Consider the following 20,814-nt stretch of genomic DNA (forward strand, 5'->3'; position numbering starts at 1 on the left):
ACCACTGAACAATATCAAGTGTCAGAAATGAGAGGAAACCTGTTTTTCCAGTCAGTCCCATAATTTTTTTTTTCCTTCTTTTCTTTCTAGTTATCGTCAAGGGAACCAGGTATATATAGATAACATACACTTGATCCAAAGCTTGCACTCTAACTTTTTCCGAGTAGTATATTATGGCCAACTACACTAAGGGTTTCCCTTAGAGCAGCCCCTATCATCTTGACATTAGGAAGGATAACTAGCTATTAGGAAAATATCACTTTGCATTAATATGATTTCTTCAGGCTTTGGTTTCTTTCATATACATATTCACAAAGATATACAGATACATATATACACATACTTATATACATATATGAAAGTAACATTTCATTCTTGATTTCTAGTAGACTCAGGGAAGAAGAACCAGAAAACTACTCCACAGAAGGGTCAGAATAAACTTCCAATGGACTGGTTGGCCCCAATAAATGGAAATATGAAGATTCTTGATGGAGCTGTACATTTTTATCTTCGTATCTTCAATGTTTAGCACAATTTCTGGCTCACAATGTATGTTTTCTTGAATTAAAATCCATTTGGGAAGGGTAATAATAAGGTTCCAAAAAAGCAGTGATGAGGGTTGGGTATCAGCGCCTTGAGTATATGTAATGATAGTGGTTTCTGGTCCCATAGGTCCTATCTAGCAATAATAACATTTCCTAAATTCTCAAAGACTGGAAAGTAATAAAACAATGGATGACTAGTATAGGACAAAAGCCACGGGAAAAATATCTTCCACTTCGAAGGATCTCATCCTCAGATACTGCTTGGGGTGTAGTCTAGACATGTTATGGGTAGGGGTATGAGGTATGCTCTGGCCTATGAAGCTTCTAGCATGAGCCCAGTTAGAATCCTTTGAGTGAAAGGTATACCACAGCTGACTGCCCTACAGAAAGGAACTCAAGAGCCTACCCAGCCTAACTTCTGCTGAGAAATACACACGGTTCTTTAGGGTTCACCCAGCTCCTGAGGCTGCTCCAAAAGTGAGGAAAGCATGAAGTCATTCAAACTTGCCAGCTTTCACTGGAGTTTACAGAAGAGTTACACATCTACATTTATTCCTTCTCTTTCACTCTTCCTTCAAATCAACAAATGAAGTAAAGAGCTAAGCAGAAAAGTGAGAGCCAGTGTTCCTGAGAGCTATGTAAGAAGAAAGGGTGTGGCTTTGAGATAGTTCTGCTGCAGGTGTTTAAGTCAACTTTGCCATTTCTGAAAAGGCACCTGTCTCTTTCTTAACTTTCACCCCAGGAATGCTGACCCTGGGGAAAGAGGAATCCAAGGCAGTGCAGACTTCGTTGTGTTTTGGCTTGTCCACTGATTGGTTTGGACCCTCTAAAAAGACAATGAATCTGTTCTATGAACAAAAGAAAACAATTTTTAATCAAACTTCAATGGAAAACACATTCAGTTGAAGGGTAAACATATCTTGTTAATTTCCTTCCTTCCATTTCATCATCACGGAATGAGAGTGACCAGCATTGTTTGGAGAACAGGCAGCAGCTTAGATAGAGCTCTCGGTGCTCACTGAAGCACACACTTTACGCACTCAAACCAGTAGTTTCTATTGCACATATCAAAACTGCTCTTGGGGGCAGCTAGGTGGCACAGTGGACAGAGCACAGGCCCTGGAGTCAGGAGGACCTGAGTTCAAACCCGGCCTCAGACACTGAGTGACCTGTGCCTGTGTGACCTTGGGCAAGTCACTTAACCCTAAGCAAAAAACAAAACAAAACAAACAACAAAAAAACTGCTCTCCACTTAGCACCCTAAAAATCTGGTACCTCAGCAAATAACTTTTTTAAAAATCCAATTTATTATGCAACTACTAAAAGCTGAACACACATTGTGCAAAAAAAATTCATGTTGTTAGAAGTTTTAATAAATACAGTAAGAACAGGTCTGAGACTGTTCATTAGCATTTTTCAAAAAATACTGAATTTCAGGTTGGGAATTTATTTCATAAATAGTTTCCTTGTCTTTTGTTGCCTTTATTTTTTGGTACAGTTGCTCAAGTATCATCTCCCATGTAGCTCACCCTTCCATACACATACAGTACATAGATCCTGTGTCAACATATACTTCATTAGGGAAGTGGCTGGAAGAACTCGATCAGGAAGTTAGTTACCAGAAAGGAATGTGGAGAAAAAAGGCCCTGCTTTTGGCAAAAACAAAAACCCCAGGCTGAAGAAAACCAAAGGCAACACATCTGAAATATTTCTGTTTTACACACACACACACACACACACACACACACCCTCTCTTCTCTCACATGTGGGCGCATGCGCTTGCGCATGCAAACACACATGTATATATACATATATTTGTCTGTACATATGAAGCATACATACATACACAAACATGTCATATTTGCCACACCATTAGATTTTTCAGCAAGTCCTGATGGAACGATACCATAGTATAGAAACATCAACAAGAAAAATCAACAGGTTTCCACAGGTTTGATTAAAAAAAAAAATACATCATAATCTTTAGTTTGCACAAAGACACCCTTCTTTTTAAGTCCCATTCTGAACGTAACCAGCCACTGGTCCCATAACTGGTGTGTGTAAAGTCCTTGGCTGAGTTGGAATACTTTGTCACAACACAGAAAATGAATATTTACATCACTGCTTAAAAGTACCAAACTTTTTAAAAGAAGAAAACATCTAGTAGCTTTCTGCGTGCAAAGTCAGCAAGAAGTGATTATCCTGATGTTGGCAGATCTCGTGTTGGGTCTTTGTCAATCAGTCAGAAGTAGAGTGCAATCATCAAGGATCATTCAGGTTAGGTTGGGTCATTTTTTTTTTCTTTTAAACTTTGTGTTCCAGGATTTTGTTCTCTTTTTTTTTTATCAATAATTTATTGTCAGGGCAGTGTTCAGTTTAGTGCAAATCCAAAATGAAAGCCAAACTAAACAAACCAAACCAAATCAGTAACAACAGCAAAAGAACAACAAAAAACACGGGCAGCGGAAGCTGACGCTCGTTAAGACCGGTAATCTTTCCTCATAGTGTGTGCCATCCAGTTTACTTTAGTAGTCCAACTCTCCCTGAGCGCCTCATCAAATTTCTGCTTAAATTGCTTTAGTGCTTCTTCCTCACTCTTCCCCAAGGCCAAAGAGTCCTAAAGACCAAAAATAAATAGGTAAATGAATGCTTGCATGAATAAATCAATTCTGACTTGACACATACGATAACATTGTGTACATATACTACATCAATGGTCAATTCAATTCAATTCACCTCCTATGAACATGGCAAGCAGCGCTGGTGCTAGGAGCTATTAAAGCTTAAAACTGCACCAAGACTTTGGGGACACCCTGTAAAAGATGAAGGCTCTACTTTCACGGAACATGCTATCTAGTAGCTCTTTCCAAGAGTTTGTATAAATAAGCTCCTTTTTAAAGCCCAAGTTATAAGGAATATTTATAGGGCAGAAGCAACAAGAAAAATCTAAGGCTAAGTTGGAAGCTAACCCCTTATTAAATGCTATTTAACGAAACGTCCATTAGAACCTGTGAAAACTGTAGTGTGTATGCCTCCTCTGATCGATGTGTCTTTATATGTAAAAATAAAATATGAATTAATCAAAGATGTGGTGAGCAACAATAATATCTTAGGTGAAAGGCTGACAACCTTCCTTCCTTCTTTTCTTTTCTTTTTTTTGGAGAGGCAGCTGGGGTTAAGTGACTTGCCCAGGGTCACACAGCTAGTAAGTATTATGTGTCTGAGGCCACATTTGAACTCAGGTCCTCTTGATTCCACGGCCGGTGCTGTATCCACTGCACCACCCAGCTGCCCCAGCTGATAATTTTTCAAAAGTAGATGCCAGACTGTTGACTCCTCCTCTTTGTATGAGTGGGGAGGATATGGGGGAAAGACAACTTTGGAGTCTGTAGATAGCCACAGAGCAGCAAGAAAACACTTGAGCCAGAGTACAAAGAAATGACAGTGGGATAGAGAAAGGGAGGGGGAGGAGTGCCAAAGAGGGCCCATCCAGAGGTCCACTGAAAATCATCCTGTTGCCTTCTGTTGGCTGCTGATGCTTGGCCTAGACTCTGGTAAACAAAAAAGAGACTGTGTCTGTTTTGGTGATTTCCTACAGAGACGTTTTGGTGATAAACCAACCTTCAGTTCCATTGTATCTTAATGGGAAGGTTACATTTTCAGCTGTGCTCAAATTAGAGCCCATGACCCAAGACAAACTGAATATATATATTTAATGTTCATCAGAAGGCAATGGATTGAAAAAAAGAAACAAAGTACTCAGAATTGATTCATTTCCAAGGTATTTATTTAAGTCTTATGGTTTTGCCTCAGGTATATACTATACATATGTGTTTGATTAACTGTATTAAAGTTGTTTGTCAGAAGTAGGCAGGGAAATGACCTATTAAGACCCAGGTACAACACTGGTGAGAGAGGAAGCACCTGCTAATTGCAGGGGAAGAAAACTACGAGTTAAGGGAGATAATTAACTATAGGACACTTCAGGGGGTGGAATGGAGATGCTACAGCAAAATTCATAGGGAATATGAAACTAGCCAATGCAATTTTCTAGTGGCAGAATGAGGTTCAGTATAGTCAGGTGCACTTGAGAGTTGGGAGGGCTCTCTGAAATCGGAAGCAGATGTGAACACAATGCCTTGGTATATCCTGGGTTTCCCTTTCTTGTGCGCCTAGGTTTCTTGTGCCTCTACAGAGACCCTTGGCTCAAGTGGTTCTCAGGAAAATATGTTTCATGTTTGTCTTCTTGGAAGCCCCTGGAATGTGTTTTGGGGGATGCCAAAGGATGATGCAGTGGCAGTAGCAGTAGTGTGGAAACATGGATAGTGTACTTCTCAAAAGAAATCAGTCAATGCAAGAACAAGTATCTCTTCAGGCTCATGTGCACATCTTAAGCATTCAAAGCTGTTGGGATTCCCCTTTGCCCAGAGGTTGTGCCTCTGACAGCATATGAAGGCAGGAGTAACTGCTAACTAATTTACTTATTATGGAACTTAGGAAATAACCATAACCAGAATGGTTAGTAAACAATGTAATGCAGAAAACGATGATAAATTAGCTTCAATGGAGGGAAGGGTTAACGTTTAAATTATTTACCTGTTTCCAAAAATACTCCAAAAACTCCAAATTCTTTGACTTTTTTGAATAAGATTTTTCTAGTTTAAACTTATAAGCGCATGATCTTCCTAGCAAGAGTTTAGAAGAACATAATGAAGTTCATGATTATGAGAAAGTCTTGAAATGTTACGCTTCTATCAGTATTTTAATTTAAATGGAAATTTCAATCAATACTTGACATCCATTCAAACAACAAGCATGTATTAAGTGCCTACTATGTTCCAGGAAACAACATAATAAAATTGCTACCCTCTAGTAGTTTTCATTCTACTGGTGAAAGTCAACATCTACACAGAAAAGAAAGTATAATATAATTTGTAGAGGGACAGGCTGTAATCACTCACAGAAAGAGGAAAAGTTTTGTAGTAAGAAGTGGAAACAGTGATGAGTTATGGAAGATGCTCAAAAGGGTCAGCAGTGGCAGTGAGGGGGTGGGGAGTGTCAGGAAGGCAGGAGAGTCTATGCAAAGAACCTGTGGTGGTTAGGAAGGAAAGGTTTGGCAAACTGCAAATAGGCCAGCCTGGCTGGAGCTGAGTGTGTCAAGGGAAGTTGGAAAGTAAGTCTGGAAAGGAAGGCTGGAAGGCAATCTGTGAAAGGTTTTGGATGCTACTCTGACAAATTTGTATTTTACCCAAGAGGTATTAATAGGCGATTCTGCCTAATAATCTGGAACATCTTGGAAATAATAGTAACAACGTGACACAGGTAATTGTAGCTAATGTTAAGACTGCAATCCAAGTGGTCTAGCAAATAAAACAAAGAGACTTAACTACACCTTTTGATAGCTAAGTGTGTAATGTAGCATCTTCAAAGTCACTTCAGGGAAATACAAAATCCTTCCAAAAGTGGAAAGTTTCACCAAATGTCACAAAATTACTTTCTTTTTTTTTTTTAAGGTTTAATTCAATTTTATTTTATTTTCAGCTCCAAATTCTCTCCCTCTCTTCCCTCTATCCCCTCCATGGAGAAGGCAAGAAAAAAAAAAGAGCTGCTAAAAATATATATACATATGCAAACCAATGTCCACATTTGCCATATTCCAAGGAGAAAAAAAGCAAGAAATAGAAGAAAATACGCTTCAATGTGCTCTCTAAGTCCATCAGTTCTTTATCTGGAGGTAGACAGCATGTTTTACCATGAGTCTTCTGCAATTAGGGTTGGTCATTGTGTTGTTCAGAGTCTTTCAAAGTTGATTATCTATATAATATTGCTTTTACTGTATAAATTGTTCTGATTCTGCTCACTTCATTTTGTATCAGTGCAAAACCTAGGTCTTCCTAGGTTTTTCTGAAACCATCTCTATCATTTCTTACAGTACAATAGTATTCTATCACATTCACATACCATGACTTGTTCAGTCATTCCCCCAATAGAAGGGGGAGCCCCTCAGAATTTCCAATTCTTTGCTACCACAAAAAGAGGTGCTACAAATATTTTTGTACATATGGGCCCTTTTCTGCTTTCTTTGATCCCTCTGGAATATGGACCTGGTAGCAGTATTGTTGAGTCAAAGCATATATATAGTTTATTAGCTTTTAGGTCATAGCAAAATGTTTCTGAAAGGCCACTCCTTACCATCCAAAGCCATATAGTATTTCCTGCCTTGGGATATATTGGTAATCAGCTACTACAACAGATGTCCAGTCAAGATTTAGCAATAGAATTCTGCATATGTACAAAGTCAAGTTCTTACCTTAAGATACTGTATATCCTTGACTGAGGTGAGCTCAGGAAGCCCTGCAGTCAACATCAGGGCAAACAGAGTGATAAAGAGATTCCCATGCCTTCGTAAAATCAGGTAAGCCTCTTCACAACACTTACGGAACCTTCAGGTAGCACAGCAATTCACATGTTGTGACAAAGGAGAGACAAACCATGTTTCAGAAAAGAACTTTGATGGATTCTTCGTTTTCTAATACCCTATAAATTACTATGCTATACTTTCATTAGAAACTTTCACTTTTGATTGATGGAAAAAATTCACTCAACTACCAGCTAAATAAACCAGTCTAATGACCATGCATGTGTTTACATGTTTTTCTCTAAATTGAAATTTAATATGTGGCATTCAGGTGGCACAGTAGATAGAGAGCTACACCTAGGGTCAGGAAAGCCTGAACTGAAATCCACCTTCAGAGTTGGGCAAGTCACTTAACTTGTTTGCCTCTGTTTTCCTCAACTGTAAAATGGGGATAATAAAAGCACCTAGCTCCCAGGATCAAATGAGAATCAAGTGGAATAATATTTGCAAAGTGCTAGGCATAGTGCTGGGCACATTGCAAGTACTTTATAACTGCAAGCTGTTATTACTCTTGTTATTATTAACAATGATAATAGACATTACAATGAGTATAGCAGGACTGTTGAGTTTGGTACTTAATTAGACTTGAGTGGATAACAATACTTGGTTTCTTTACCTGCTGAAGTGTTCTGCATGCTGTGTTACAAGGGGGCTTGTAACTGATAAGAATAATTCTTATCAGCTGTATAATGTATATACTTAACAGATATACAGTGCATGTGGAGAAAACTTCTGTGCATGCTGTGTATAAAATCAGTCAGTGTCATTCAAACCAAATAGACTTACTGGTTTTGATTTCAGATAAGCAGGATAAACTGATACTAACAGAAGAGTGTACAAGTTCTGTTATCTTTCTCACAAATTTACTAAAGCCATGTCTTTTTTATTTTTAATTTTTTATTATGAACTTAATCACTATAACCATGATAACACTGAGGACTGAATAGGAAACCTGTGGACTTCTATTTCATAGGGTTTTGTTTTGTTTTTTTAAAGTACTTATTAGGGGGGCAGCTAGGCAACACAGTGGATAGAGCACCAGCCTGAAGTCAGGAGGATCTGAGTTCAAATCTGCCCTCACAACACTCACTAGCTGTGTGACTCTGGGCAAGTCATTTAATTGCCTCACCAAAAAAAAAAAAAAAAAAAAAAAAAGTACTTATTAAATTTAACAGTAAGAAAAAAAGTTCCTGTTCATGTCCCCTTCTGAACTTTTGTTTTTTTCTGTGTATTTTTAAATGTTTAATTCATGATCTTTTTTTAATCACTATCATTACCCATTAATTCAAACCCCCTAGAACAAAGTCAAATTTGCAATGCGGTAATTTTCCCCAAGTGCTATACACTATGACTCAGTATTTTTTATTGTATTTTATAACAAGAACAAGTAACTTCACTAACTAAGAACTTTTAAAAACTACATTACTGTTTCAGTTGATTATGAATAGCTTTTGGTGGATTTTTTACATTTATAATGCTCAAGAAGACAAAAAAAGCTGCTCTTTACTTTACCCCATTATGGATAGTTTAAGTCAATTATGTAAGATATAAACACAAGGAGAGGTATATTCAAATAAAATTCAGGTGACTTTTTTTCCCTTCTGGTTTACAGTGAACATTGGCCATCTCCTTAAGTTAGACTAATTAGTCTAATGTTTATCATTAGATGAATCATAGAACTATAGAAGATTAGAACTATACTGAACCTTAGAGACTATCTAGTCCAACCATTTTACAGATGAAGCTACTGGGACACAGAGAAATGCAATTCTGGATGGTCCTAGATCAGTTACAAACACCTAAATACTGGATTTTAAGTTCTGGGTTTAAGGAGTTGAATGGAAATAGTACATTCATTCATTTTCAGGCAAATGGCTTCTAAAAGATAACCTCTTCCCCAAATAGAAACATTGAATAGGAAATGCTGAATCCAGCTGGCCAGATGAGAAAGTGTTAGACATATTTAACCTTAACATCAGGGACACACTCACCGGTTAAACTTTTCTGTGTTTCCTGTTTTTCCTTGCTGAATGACATGAATGAAATCATAGGTAAGAATGAAAGGCACTCGTTCCCGTTTAATGCCAAATTTAGACTTGAAGTTTCCAAGAATATGTCCAAAATCGATGTGGAAGAGCTAGAAAAACAAACAGAATTTCATTTTCCCAGTCACTGGGCTATGTTTTGCTGATGTGTTTCCAATGGAAAGATAAATCTCTCAAAAGTCAGAGGCCTATGATGTGAGATGTTTCACCTCAGCTCTTTATTAAGCTGTTCATAAAACTCAGCCCATGGGTTCCTTTTCCCTTGGGAAGGAGTTTTCTTTGAACATTTCTAAATTTTAAAAAAGAAACTCGTAGGTTCTTAAGAGCAATATACATGAAATAACATGTATCATCTATACATCTATGAGCATGTATGGCTTAATCAGAACAGATCTACTAGAAGTTTCAGATTCTACAGGCCCATCCTTTGCTTAGGGGAAATTAAAACAGGCCCACTTAATTTGAGTAAGGCTTTTTTTTCCCCCCTTGGTAAAGTCCTGAACCATTTTTATATCTCAGGAAATATGCTGGGAGCAGGAAATTTATGTGAAAATGATACAACACACAAAGTATTCTTACCTTATTCATTTGACTAAAAAATGAAATCGTGTACAAACATGAATCAGAGTTATTCACACCTGAGAAAAACTTCACACACGAAGGAAGATATTTTATAATGAACAATCTGGCCTAAATCATTGTTCTCAATGATCAACACAACTCAGTATTCTAATGCTGAGATTGTCCACACCAGGATTTCTCAAAGTTAAAACCAGGACCCTTAAGAAGTCAAGGGAGCATTGGAAGGGGATTGATTATGGCTCAACACATTTCAGCACTGCCCTCTTCTTCCTGCTCAGATCTCATCAGCACCCCCAGTGCATGGTGACTTTATGTCCCATTATTTCTTGAGGAATCCACTCCTTCCCTGCCATTATCTCTCCTCACCTCTATCCAGACTCAATTTATGCAGATCTGTATTCATTTTCAACTCCCACAACTTAAGTGGATGGACCCAGGTAATTTTAATCAAAATGTCTCAGTGATATTGCTGGAAATGAGCAGAAATCATGGCAGGAATGAGGCACATAGGCATAGGGTCTGTGATGGAAGGAATTTTACCTCAGAGAAGATTTAGAATGAAAACCTAAGGCTAATAGTTGGTCAGTTTGTCTAGAATTTCTATAAGGAATGGTGTAATACATTTGGGGACATGTGATAACAGCAATAACCCAGTATTTGTGGGGTTTCCATTGAAAGATGACAGCTAGCAACTTACCTGTCCAGTCTTCCTGACCATGATGTTGTCGCTGTGTCTGTCACCGATCCCCAGGACGTAAGAAGCTACACAGTAGCCAGCACAGGAGAGCGTGAACTCTTCAATGGCTTGATCTAAGTCATCCCTAAAACAAGTCCACAAGAAACAAAAGGCACATTTAGGACAGGTACTGCTAATACAAAGAGGAAATTGAATTAAGAAGCTCAAAAAGAGAGATAAGTATATAAATAATGATAACATCTGAGTTAGGCTTCAAAGGAAGAGAAAGTCTGAACAGATCAAAGATGGAAGAAGAGCATATACTTCATTACAAGTATGAAGCATGGTCTTCCTGACCATATCACCAGTATTTCACAGTGCAGGCAAAGACATGGAGAAAGGAGGATAGAATGAGTGCAGCTGTAATGTAGAGGACATGAAAGCAAATATTATCAAATAAGAATAGAAAAAATGCAAATGGCCTTCAATGCCAGGTTTAGTAGTTTGTACTTTACGTGGTTGGCAACAGGAAACCATGCAGAGAGCCATGTATTAGGGGTTTAGTGTGTAGGACATATTAGGGCAGGGAGAGATTACAGGCATTTGTCAGGAGGTGCTAACAACAGTACACTTGATATATATGAAACCTAATTTAAGTTGGTATCAATGGAAGTAGAAGAAAGGAATAGATATGAAAGCAATATTATACAGGTAAGATTAATAGCTTTTGGCAACTATTTGGATGTAGGAGAGGTAAGTCTCGAAGAGTAGGCCATATTGGGGTCAAAGAATTTACCTAAGAGATGTTCAGAAAATGAAAATGACAAATGCTAGAAGGCATGTGGAAAAATAGAGGCACTTATGCATTACTGGTGGAGTTGTGAACTGGTTAACCATTCTGGAGAACAATTTGGAACTTTGTCCAAAGGGGTATAACTGTGCATACCCTTTGACCCAGAAATACCACAATACCAAAAATTTCTAGTTTCTTGGATTTTGTTTTTAAAAAATTATTAGACTCTAAGCATGAAACCCTTAGTCAAGCTTTAGAATTTGGTCTAGACAAGGCCGAATTCATGAATAATTCTAATAACAGCTAACATTTATATAGGACTTTAAGTTTTCCAAAGCACTTTGCAAATACTCATTTTATCCTCACAACAATTCTATTATTATTGCCATTCCATGGATGAGAAAACTGAGATAGAGAGATTAAGTGGCTTGCCACACAGCCAGGAAGTGTCTGAGGCCACATCTGAACTCAGGCCTTTCTGACTCCAAGTCTAACATACATTCTATCCTCTGTGCCACCTACCCATCTCTAATGAATACACAGATTGTAGTAAAGATATAGTTCCACTGTGATCTAGTGGAATCAGTGAACATCTATGAAGCATCTATAGAGTGCCATGTACAGTACTAGACATTAGGAATACAAAGACAAGCCTCACTAAAGGACATTAATATGCTTTTCTACTCATCTTTAAGCCAGAATCACAGACATGAGGGTTGGATGGGACCTCAATGGCCATCTGGTCCAACCACTATTTATAAAAAATTCACTCTACAACGCACTGAACAAGAAGTGATCCAGACTGTGCATGAAGACATTTAAATGAAAGGACATTTATCCATTTCCTAAAGCAGTCCCTTCCACTTCTGGTTCACTCTGCTATAAAATTTTATCAATCCTAACTTTTGTCTCCATACAATGTCAACATAGTGATAAATTTTCTTCAGAGCTGTTACTGACAAAACTGTTTTAAAAGCATAATGATAATCAGAAAAAAAGCATAAACTAACCCAGAATTGTATTCTTTAAGCCAATTTAGAAGAGCATCTTTATTGAAGGCAGCTGTAGCAGCAACATTACTACTATTTAGCTGGATATCGGCAATTGTTTCGGATGTACTAACAACTTCTATCAGGCCAGAGCGGTCTCCTGTTGCTAAACAACCATACGGCAGCATTCTAAAAGAAAAACACATTGATATATTTTTAGGAAACATGAGAAGATGTACATGTATTCAAATAACTTATTTTAAGGTTAGGTCAATAAAATCTTTTATTTCCCCCTTAATTATACCAAAAAACCTCAAACATGTTGGTTATACCCTCCCCCAACTTCTATTTATAATATTAGTGTCACAAGGAAAATTAGAATAGTTTTACTTTTTGTTAAGAAGTAATTCCCTTAGGAAGGCAATAGGTGGAGCTATTTACTGGAATTTCCTTGATAGGCTAAGCCAGTTTTATTACATAAATCCTTAACTGATTCACATGCTATCCAGGTAAAGCATTACATTAGATGAACTTTATAGTTGTAAAAAGCAGACTATAGGCTAACAGAACAAATAAAGGGGAAATCTATTTAACAGATTGAGAGAGCAACACTATCTTCAATTTACTTTATTTTTTTGCAAAAAAAAAAATTGTAATCTAGATAGAAAAAATGCAGCTCATTTTCTCAATGTTCTAAAGTCAGAAGCAAGTCAGCCATAAGAAGCTTTGTGAAAAAGAACTTTTACTCTTCTAACCAAAATAAATGAAAGTCCATATTGGGATGATTAACTCTAAAAAACAGTAAAGGCATATGTATGCCACTGAGCGCACAAAACTGTTACTCCTTCACCCCAAAGCAGAGCCCTGACTAGATACTCCCAGTAGACCCTGCTCTCCTTGAATGTGGTCCCTGCTTGTCATATCTAACTCTTATGTCCAGTTGGGGACATAATTATTTCCTTCTCTTCCCTACTATGCCCTCACTCATGTACTCAGAAGGCAGGTTGTCCCAAACTAAGAAATTTCCTTCCACACCTTAGTAGATAATTCCACAAGATTCAGTGACTGAAAAAAAAATCCATCACCTAGTATCTTATCAGTATAAATATGGCTGCTATATCCCTGACAAAGGAATACACATTCTCTCTCCCTCCTCCTCTTCTCCTCCCCCCCCAAAAAAATTTGGTGACGGTAAAGAGACTGTCTTCCTTTCCATTCAGTTTTAGGCATATTTCCTGGTCAGATCACACCTGAAGTTCTCTGGGATCTACATTTCAGGTAGAGCAACCAAGACGAAGTGCTTTGAAATCATGCCATATGAAGATAAGCTGAAAAATGGGAGAATGTTAACTGGAAAAGACCTAATGTGGACATTATAATTATCTTGAAGTATCGAAAGGATTATCATGCTTATGATGCATTAGATTTCTTCTCTTTGGTTCTAAAGATCAGAAAAAGGTGAATCTGGGCTTGATGAATGGAAAAATTTCCTAAAAATGAGAATTACCCAAAATCAGAGTGGGCTGCTTCAAGAGGTAGTGGCTTCCCTCCTTTACCAGAGGTCTTGAAAGGTATGCTGGGTAGGGTATTCTTGTGCAGGTACGGGCTGAACTAGATCCCCTCTCAAGATTCCTTCCAAGTCTGACAATTAGTGATTCGGATGCTTGGAGACTTAGTATGGAAAATAAATTCCAAAAATCCTTTTCGGCAAACTTGAATTTTACTGTTTTAAAAACACTTATTACTAGATGTTTAGGACCCATATTACCAAAAATACTTCCAGGATAAGACAGTTAAGGCATGGGATTAAATTTTAATCATTTTGATAATGGCACTATCCAATCTTCTAAGCTAGAAACCTTAGATTTTCTTCCTTCGATGAATCTATCATTAATTTTTAGTGCTTCTTCTCTTAGCCTCCTTTATCCATTCCTTCCTCCTCATTTCCTCTGCCATGATAATTCAAGCCCACATCACTTGTACCTTTCTATCTACCACACTCTTCCAGACAGTCTCCCTCCCTACTTTCTTTTACAAGCAAACCTGTGATGCCTCTCTCAGAAGAAAATGATTTCATCAGATCAATACTCTGTTCAATAACTTCTCATGAAAACCAAATTCTTTTGCTTGGCTCCATCCTACCTAACCATCTTTGTATTCTACTACTGAATATATACCCTCCAATTAGTTAAGTGAGCATCCTCACTCCCCTGCCATCACCCCACTCCTGGCCCTCTGATATAGATACATACTGTACCTTTGGAAAACACAATAGTTAAGTAAAATAATGTAACCTAATAATTTGCATCTGGGGTATTATGCCAAAAGGCATTACAATGGAATTATATGATGTCATGGTCAAGTTTAATATTATCTGAGTTTTTTCTTACTTATTCCGGTTTCTATGCCTTTGCTTATGTCATTCCCCTTTCCTGCCTCTCTACAACTACTATAAATGCTTTTCATCCTTCAAATATCAGCCTCCCCACTTTCTCCATGAAATCTTTGCTTATTGCTCTATACTAATTCCGCACTCGTTTTAATTTATGGTCCATAAAACTTGCTTTGACATTTTTGTATCTCTTTGTTGATGGCATTTCTAGAATATTTCTCAAGTGTCTCATCCTCTTACTACACTGTAAATTTCTTGAGGGGAGCCATTGTGTTTTATGGTTCTCTTGTTTTCTACATGAGATCTAATAGTATTGAGTAATAATAATTGCTCAATAAATAATGGTTAAATTTAAGTCAAATGATTGCAACAAAATTTCTGGTTGCAAATATCACATCAGGAAGAAAATGTTCTTGACAAATTACTAGTCAGTTAAGTAAACACCTAAGGATAAATATCCCACTTATTACAGGATAGCTTATGGTGGTTTGATTAGAAATATGGGTATGATTCTGGAAGAATACTGAGAAAGAGCCAAGAGTTTGCACGAAAGGGTGAACCTTGACTCTCAAATTTATGAAAATCCCTACCTCTTCTTTGATCCCTCCAGATCTAAATTTCCTGTTTATAAATGGGAATAATGGTTTGTTCTAGGTTTGTGGCATAGCTTTGTTCTGGATCACATAGCAGACTTAGGAATCATTTAGAAACAACCAATAATCAATCAAATTATTTGTCTAAATTAAAATCTGAAATTGATGGAACTCAACCAAGAATGATTAGATTCCTGTAAAATAAAACATATTTTGAATATACTTTACTAAAAAAGTAAAGTCATGGTATTATTTACAGCCAAATGTTATTTACCCCTGAGAACAACATACTAGTAAAAAGAGGGGAAAAAGAGGAAATACTTCCAACAATGCTTTCATATATATTAGTAAGAAAAGAAAAGCATAAAGTCAAGTTATTCCCCTCAGAAACTAAGGGCACTGATTTGTAGCTTAAGAAAATGGATTGTTTCCTTCGATTGAAGTGAGCCCAGTGTGAATACTAAGAAAAAAGAAATTAATCTCAGGCTGCCTGTACAGCCTCACAGCCCAACAGGAAGGCCAGGAAAAATGGATTTACATTTTTCTATAGGAAGAGAACCTAATGAATGCTTTCTTATTCAATGGAGGCCTAAAAAACAGATCTAAGCTAGACCCTGAATGAGGTCATCAAGTTGACTTACTGGTGTCTATTCTTTATGTGAGGAAAACTGCTAATCCCTTGATTATAAGCTCTTGGAGCAGTCAGATGCTTCTTTTATATTCCTTCCCCCAAAACTGCCTTCTGCCTTCCACATGACAGAAGACATGGTAGTCATCCAAGAAACACTTGTGAGGGTCAAAACTGTAAGTTATTTCATTCCTTTTCTAAATATACATTTAGTGGATACTTTTTCTTTTTTTAAAATCCTCTATATCAGTTATGCAGAACAATTGTGGAATATGTCAATTTTGCCAGTACCTCATTATGTTTATTAAAAAAGGTAATAAAAACTAAGCTCTAATATGAAGTAACTACCGGCTAGCCACATCATGACATATGTGAGTGACGTGGTGACATGGTGACAGGTCAAAGTGCACTTTGGCCCCCTTTCTTGGCCTTTTGCCCTATCTCACTTGTGCAGTCAAACTGGGTACAAGCCCAGCAACGTCCTTTGCGAATGTAGGCAGTAATGGAAGGTCCTCAGCCCCTGGAGGACTGAATGCTTATAAATAGAAGGGAAAAAAAAAACAATATTTTTAGAGAAATGGTTTGGCAGAAGTCAGATTAGGGACAAATCCTTGATGTGCTGTCTACCTCCTCTGGACTTCACTGAATCCAGTATCCATCCCCTAAGCTTCTTCTTAAGGCCAGCAGCAGCACTAAAAGCAAGCCTAAACAATGTAATTTGCATTTCCATCTTTTCACTGTTCTGGCATTCACATCCTCTCTGGCCTATGGAATAATTCACTAACTCTTTAGCTATGACACACTAATTAAAAAATTTGAAAAGCACAAGAGAGGCACAGAGGAGCAGTAGAAAGAACACGGACTCAGAAGCCCTAGGTGCGGGTCCAAGCTCAGTCACTTCCTCAGCATAGGATTTTAGCTGAATTTTTTAGCCTAGCAGAGCCCGTCTGCCAAGCTAAAAGTGGAGTCAACACTCATACTCCCAAACTCATAAAAGATCAGCAAGTTTCCAATGAGAAAATGTACCATGAAAGTGCTTTGTAATCACAAACAGACATAAGTCAATTGTTTCACTGTACTGTACTCTAGGAAAGAATATCAATTATGTATCAGCACAATGAATGACAGGCAAGAAATCTGAATTCCAGACTTATCTCTGTCAAATAGATCAAAGACTAAAAAATATTTAAACTAATTCAAACCCAGAAAGACTGAAGAATAAAATTGCTTTATTATAAAATCTCCATTTTGAATGCCTTTTCCTGCAATTAACTAACCTCACCATCAGAAGTGAACTGCAACCCTTTCAAAAAGTGGAGGATAGCCCATTTCTGCAGATCCTATTCTAAAAAATTACAGTAAGGCATAGTTTTATTAAATCATTAGTGAGTTCATACATATTACTTACCACCATGAAGCCAACATGGACAGTGACATAATTGAAGAATACTGAACTTGGAGTCAACTAGCCTAACTATTTGAGTTTTACTCTTTTACTCTTTACAGAGAGGGGAAAAAAATATAAAATTAATAAATAGGAACATAAAACGTCAATAAATACAACTAATCAAAAATATCCTGAATAATTCTATTATTAGCTTTTCTCTTCCTGGAAGGAAATATTTATCTAAGGTAAAGATAGAAATGTTCAAGGGTAAGAACAGAAAGAGTCAAGACTATTGCTACCACTTAAATATTCCCATATTGTGCCATCAAAGCCATTACCAATTTTCAACTGCGATCTGGTAATGCCATGCAGGATGGCAGGACCTGAGCTGTATCTTATCCTTGGACACTCAGATACATGAATAAAAATCTGTTGTTGTGTTTTTTTTTTTCTATTAACAACAAAACAGACCTATTTTTTTGCACCCTCCTCTCTCTTCTCCTTTAACTGAGAAAAAAGAAAAACAAAATACTTTTAACAGATATGCATAGTCAAGCAAAACAAATTCCTGTATTAGCCATGTAAATCTGACGCTTTTACTAACAGAACCCTGACAGTTTTAGAAAACTTGGTGTATGCAAGAGGAAATCAAAGTGAAGGTTGGAATAAAGGTTCCCTCACTCTCCATGAAATAAGAATTGCATTTTCAATTTTTGTTCAGGGTAAAAGCCTAAAAATGGGAGACAAATGAAAAAGGAGGAATATAGATTTGGCCAAGAAATGGATTCACTATAATTCCTTACCGGAGATCCAATCCAGCCTCTTTCCAAAGTAAATCCATCAACCGCAACATTTGGAGGGTCAACATATCTTGCCGTAGATCTAAAAGAAAAGACTGCTTTATTTTTGCATTTGGTTTACTGTGCTTAATAATTATTAAAGTGTGGCAGCAAAAGAATATTACAAAATACAAATGTTATATAACATATTAGTTTGTGCTGCATCTGCCACTTCTTGGCTTTGTGACACCAGGCAACTTAATACCCTCTCTCAGAAGTTGTAAAATTAAGAAGATAAATTATATGTAAGGTTTCTATTTTCATTATAGTACAATTCCAAAAATAACCAGTTAGTTGGCAGGCCCTCATGTGTCTTTCTATCATAATGCCATTTGAGATCATTCAATTATTAAGAATTTACTAAGCGCCAACTATTTGATAGGTATTAGTATTACTTTTTAATCCAATGTATAATGTCATTTTTTTCTCTGCAGGCTTTCTTTAAGACCTGAACCTGAAGGTATTAAAAGCCATGTTTCACACTGGGGTTGAGGTTTAGTTGCTCTTGTATTAGCTATTTTTTGTTTATCAATCTGCCAAAAAAATAATTTTGAGAGAAAGGTTTCTAAGGTTAACAGGTAAACATCCTGAACATCCTTTGTTAGTGTGACTGTCTTAGAAGTTCTTATTTAAAAAAAAAATTACAAACTTTTCTATGTTTAAAAATGTAATAAAAAACTCATCATTTAAAAACCATGCCCCCCCAAAAAATCCCTCCATCTTGTTTCATTCCACAAACACCTGAACACACATATAAATCATCTCCCAAAAGACGGCAACAGGCAATGACTACAAACCTGCAGGAACTAAAAAAATTGGAACTCACCATCCCCATTTTTGAAAATGACACCCACTGGATCTCCTCCAAACACTTTGTTGTTGTATACTATTCTCAGAGGCTTCATTTTAGAATCCATGTACTTGCACTTCTCAACACTAATAAAAGACAAATATCATTAGGAAAATTCAACTTTAAAGAAATAATAACATCATTTTGCACAAGTTATTGGGTTCAACTAGTGCAAGCAACTCTTCACTCTGGTGAGCAGGAAATTGGAGCTCAAGACATGGAGAAAGAGCATTCCACCTCAGCAACAAAGCTTCTATAAGAACAGACGTGGTTGCAAGAACGTAGCATTAAGCCAATGACATGGACTCACACAATGCAAAGATTTTCATAACACTATTCTCAATTGCTTCATATTGGGAGCACTTTTCATGGTGGGACTGGATCAAATTGAAATTTGAGACACTTTATTTTGTACTGTTTTCACCTTTCTTTCCAATAATCCCTCAGAGTTCCCTCCATTTTTTTCATGACTCAATTATCTTTCTGTATTATCATCAATCTGTATTATATTGAATGGCATCAAAATCAGGAGAAAATATTAATTAGCTTCAAAACAGTCTAGTCACAAAGATATTCTGACTTCTTGAGGAAGAAAGGTCCAATTTGGGATTTAGATATCCCACAGAGCATATATTATGTTAAAATAATTTTCTATTATTGGTATGTTTACATGAATCAATTTTTCATGCTAAAGGCATAAAGTTTTCTAGAGGATGTATTTTAAAGTACAATAGACAATATATTGATTTTAAGTGATTCCTAACATTTTAATTGCATTTCATTTTCAATTTTCAGGGAGTAACATCAAAATTCATAGTTTATTTACATGTAATTAAATGGAATTGACCATTTTTAAAAATATCACTTTCCTAAAGTCATAAGTATATTTCATCTGAATTTAAATGTTGACCATTCCACACTAAATAATAGTCCATTTATATTTTAAATCTAGCTTAAGAATATGACCTTAGATTCTAGAAATACCTTTAGTTGGCAAAACTCAGATTTATAGAAATGGCTGATTTTATGTCATTTTAACTACGTCCTCAGAATCAGTTGACAAAGATCTACTAAGTTAAAAGACCACTGTCAATATTTAGAGCAAAAGCAGGTGGTTCTTAACCTTTTTTTTTGTGTTAAGGGCTCCTTTGGAAGTCTAATGCAACCTATAGAACACTCGTGAGTATAATATTTTTAAACTCTTAAAATCAAATACATACGATTACAAAGGAAAAAATATATTGAAAATAGTTATTCCAATATTAGAAAACCAAGTTCATGGACACAGGTTGAAAATCCATGATCTGTATAACCCATTTTCTATTTAAAAGGCGAGCAATACATTACTTACTAAAGTTCTGAGAGTATGACACAAGGATTCAAAGGTGACGGAAGATCAGAAAGGGCTTCTCGGTAAGCATTTTGTTTTAAGCATGTGTGCATTGCCTCTCTTCCTTTTGCTTTGTTTAATTTTACTGCATTCAATTTTATTAAACTATTTAAGGTCTTCAGCTTATTTAGAGCTTCAACCTGAAACATAAGTTTCAAGAGATTGATTAATCACTAGAAAAAGGAAAAAAGAAAAATATTTGATGTGATCATCATATTAATATTTTAACTCCTTTCTCCTCCCTCCTACAAAATTAAAAAACCTTGCAAAAGTGATTTAGGAAGAATATTAAAAAAAGAACAGAGGTGAAGCCAAAATGGCAAGAGTATCAAGAAGTATAGAGGAGTCTCCACCAACACTCCTCCAAAGATATTTAGAAAATGTACTAGACTGAATCCTAATTGAGAATATAAGAAAAAAATCATAATAAGTCAAGTTCCTAATCTAAGTCTACATAGGGAGATAAAGAGAGAAGTATGTGGACTGGGGACAGGGTCTGGACAAGAACACAGCACACAAAACATTACAAGGCCCATACCCAAGAGCAAGATGAGAAACCAGATCCATAAGGTGAGACCCTATGCAGGTTCTGGAACAAGTGCCAACTAGCAGCTTTGTTCATTCACTACTTAGTTCTGGGTTACAGATCCAGGGTGGAGTGAGGAATGGATACACATTGCAGGGTGG

At 36.7% G+C, this 20,814-nt stretch overlaps 1 protein-coding gene across 3 annotated transcripts in view; it reads right to left on the reverse strand.

Moving 5' to 3' along the window:
• Window positions 1-1,829: 1,829 nt before the first annotated feature.
• PIK3CB (phosphatidylinositol-4,5-bisphosphate 3-kinase catalytic subunit beta) overlaps window positions 1,830-20,814 on the reverse strand; it is a 183,012-nt gene continuing 164,027 nt past the window's right edge. For all 3 annotated transcript variants that reach the window (XM_027845225.1, XM_027845227.1, XM_027845226.1), the window contains 8 exons: window positions 20,089-20,267; window positions 18,714-18,823; window positions 17,852-17,930; window positions 12,070-12,237; window positions 10,288-10,411; window positions 8,955-9,100; window positions 6,856-6,988; window positions 1,830-3,162 (listed from right to left, as the gene is read on the reverse strand). In XM_027845225.1, the coding sequence (XP_027701026.1) occupies window positions 3,025-3,162; window positions 6,856-6,988; window positions 8,955-9,100; window positions 10,288-10,411; window positions 12,070-12,237; window positions 17,852-17,930; window positions 18,714-18,823; window positions 20,089-20,267 (1,077 nt within the window). In that variant the 3' untranslated portion in view covers window positions 1,830-3,024. The remainder of the gene's footprint in view (window positions 3,163-6,855; window positions 6,989-8,954; window positions 9,101-10,287; window positions 10,412-12,069; window positions 12,238-17,851; window positions 17,931-18,713; window positions 18,824-20,088; window positions 20,268-20,814) is intronic.

The sequence above is a fragment of the Vombatus ursinus genome, unplaced genomic scaffold (assembly GCF_900497805.2).
Source record: "Vombatus ursinus unplaced genomic scaffold, bare-nosed wombat genome assembly UNPS02014959.1, whole genome shotgun sequence".
Classification (NCBI taxonomy): domain Eukaryota; kingdom Metazoa; phylum Chordata; class Mammalia; order Diprotodontia; family Vombatidae; genus Vombatus; species Vombatus ursinus.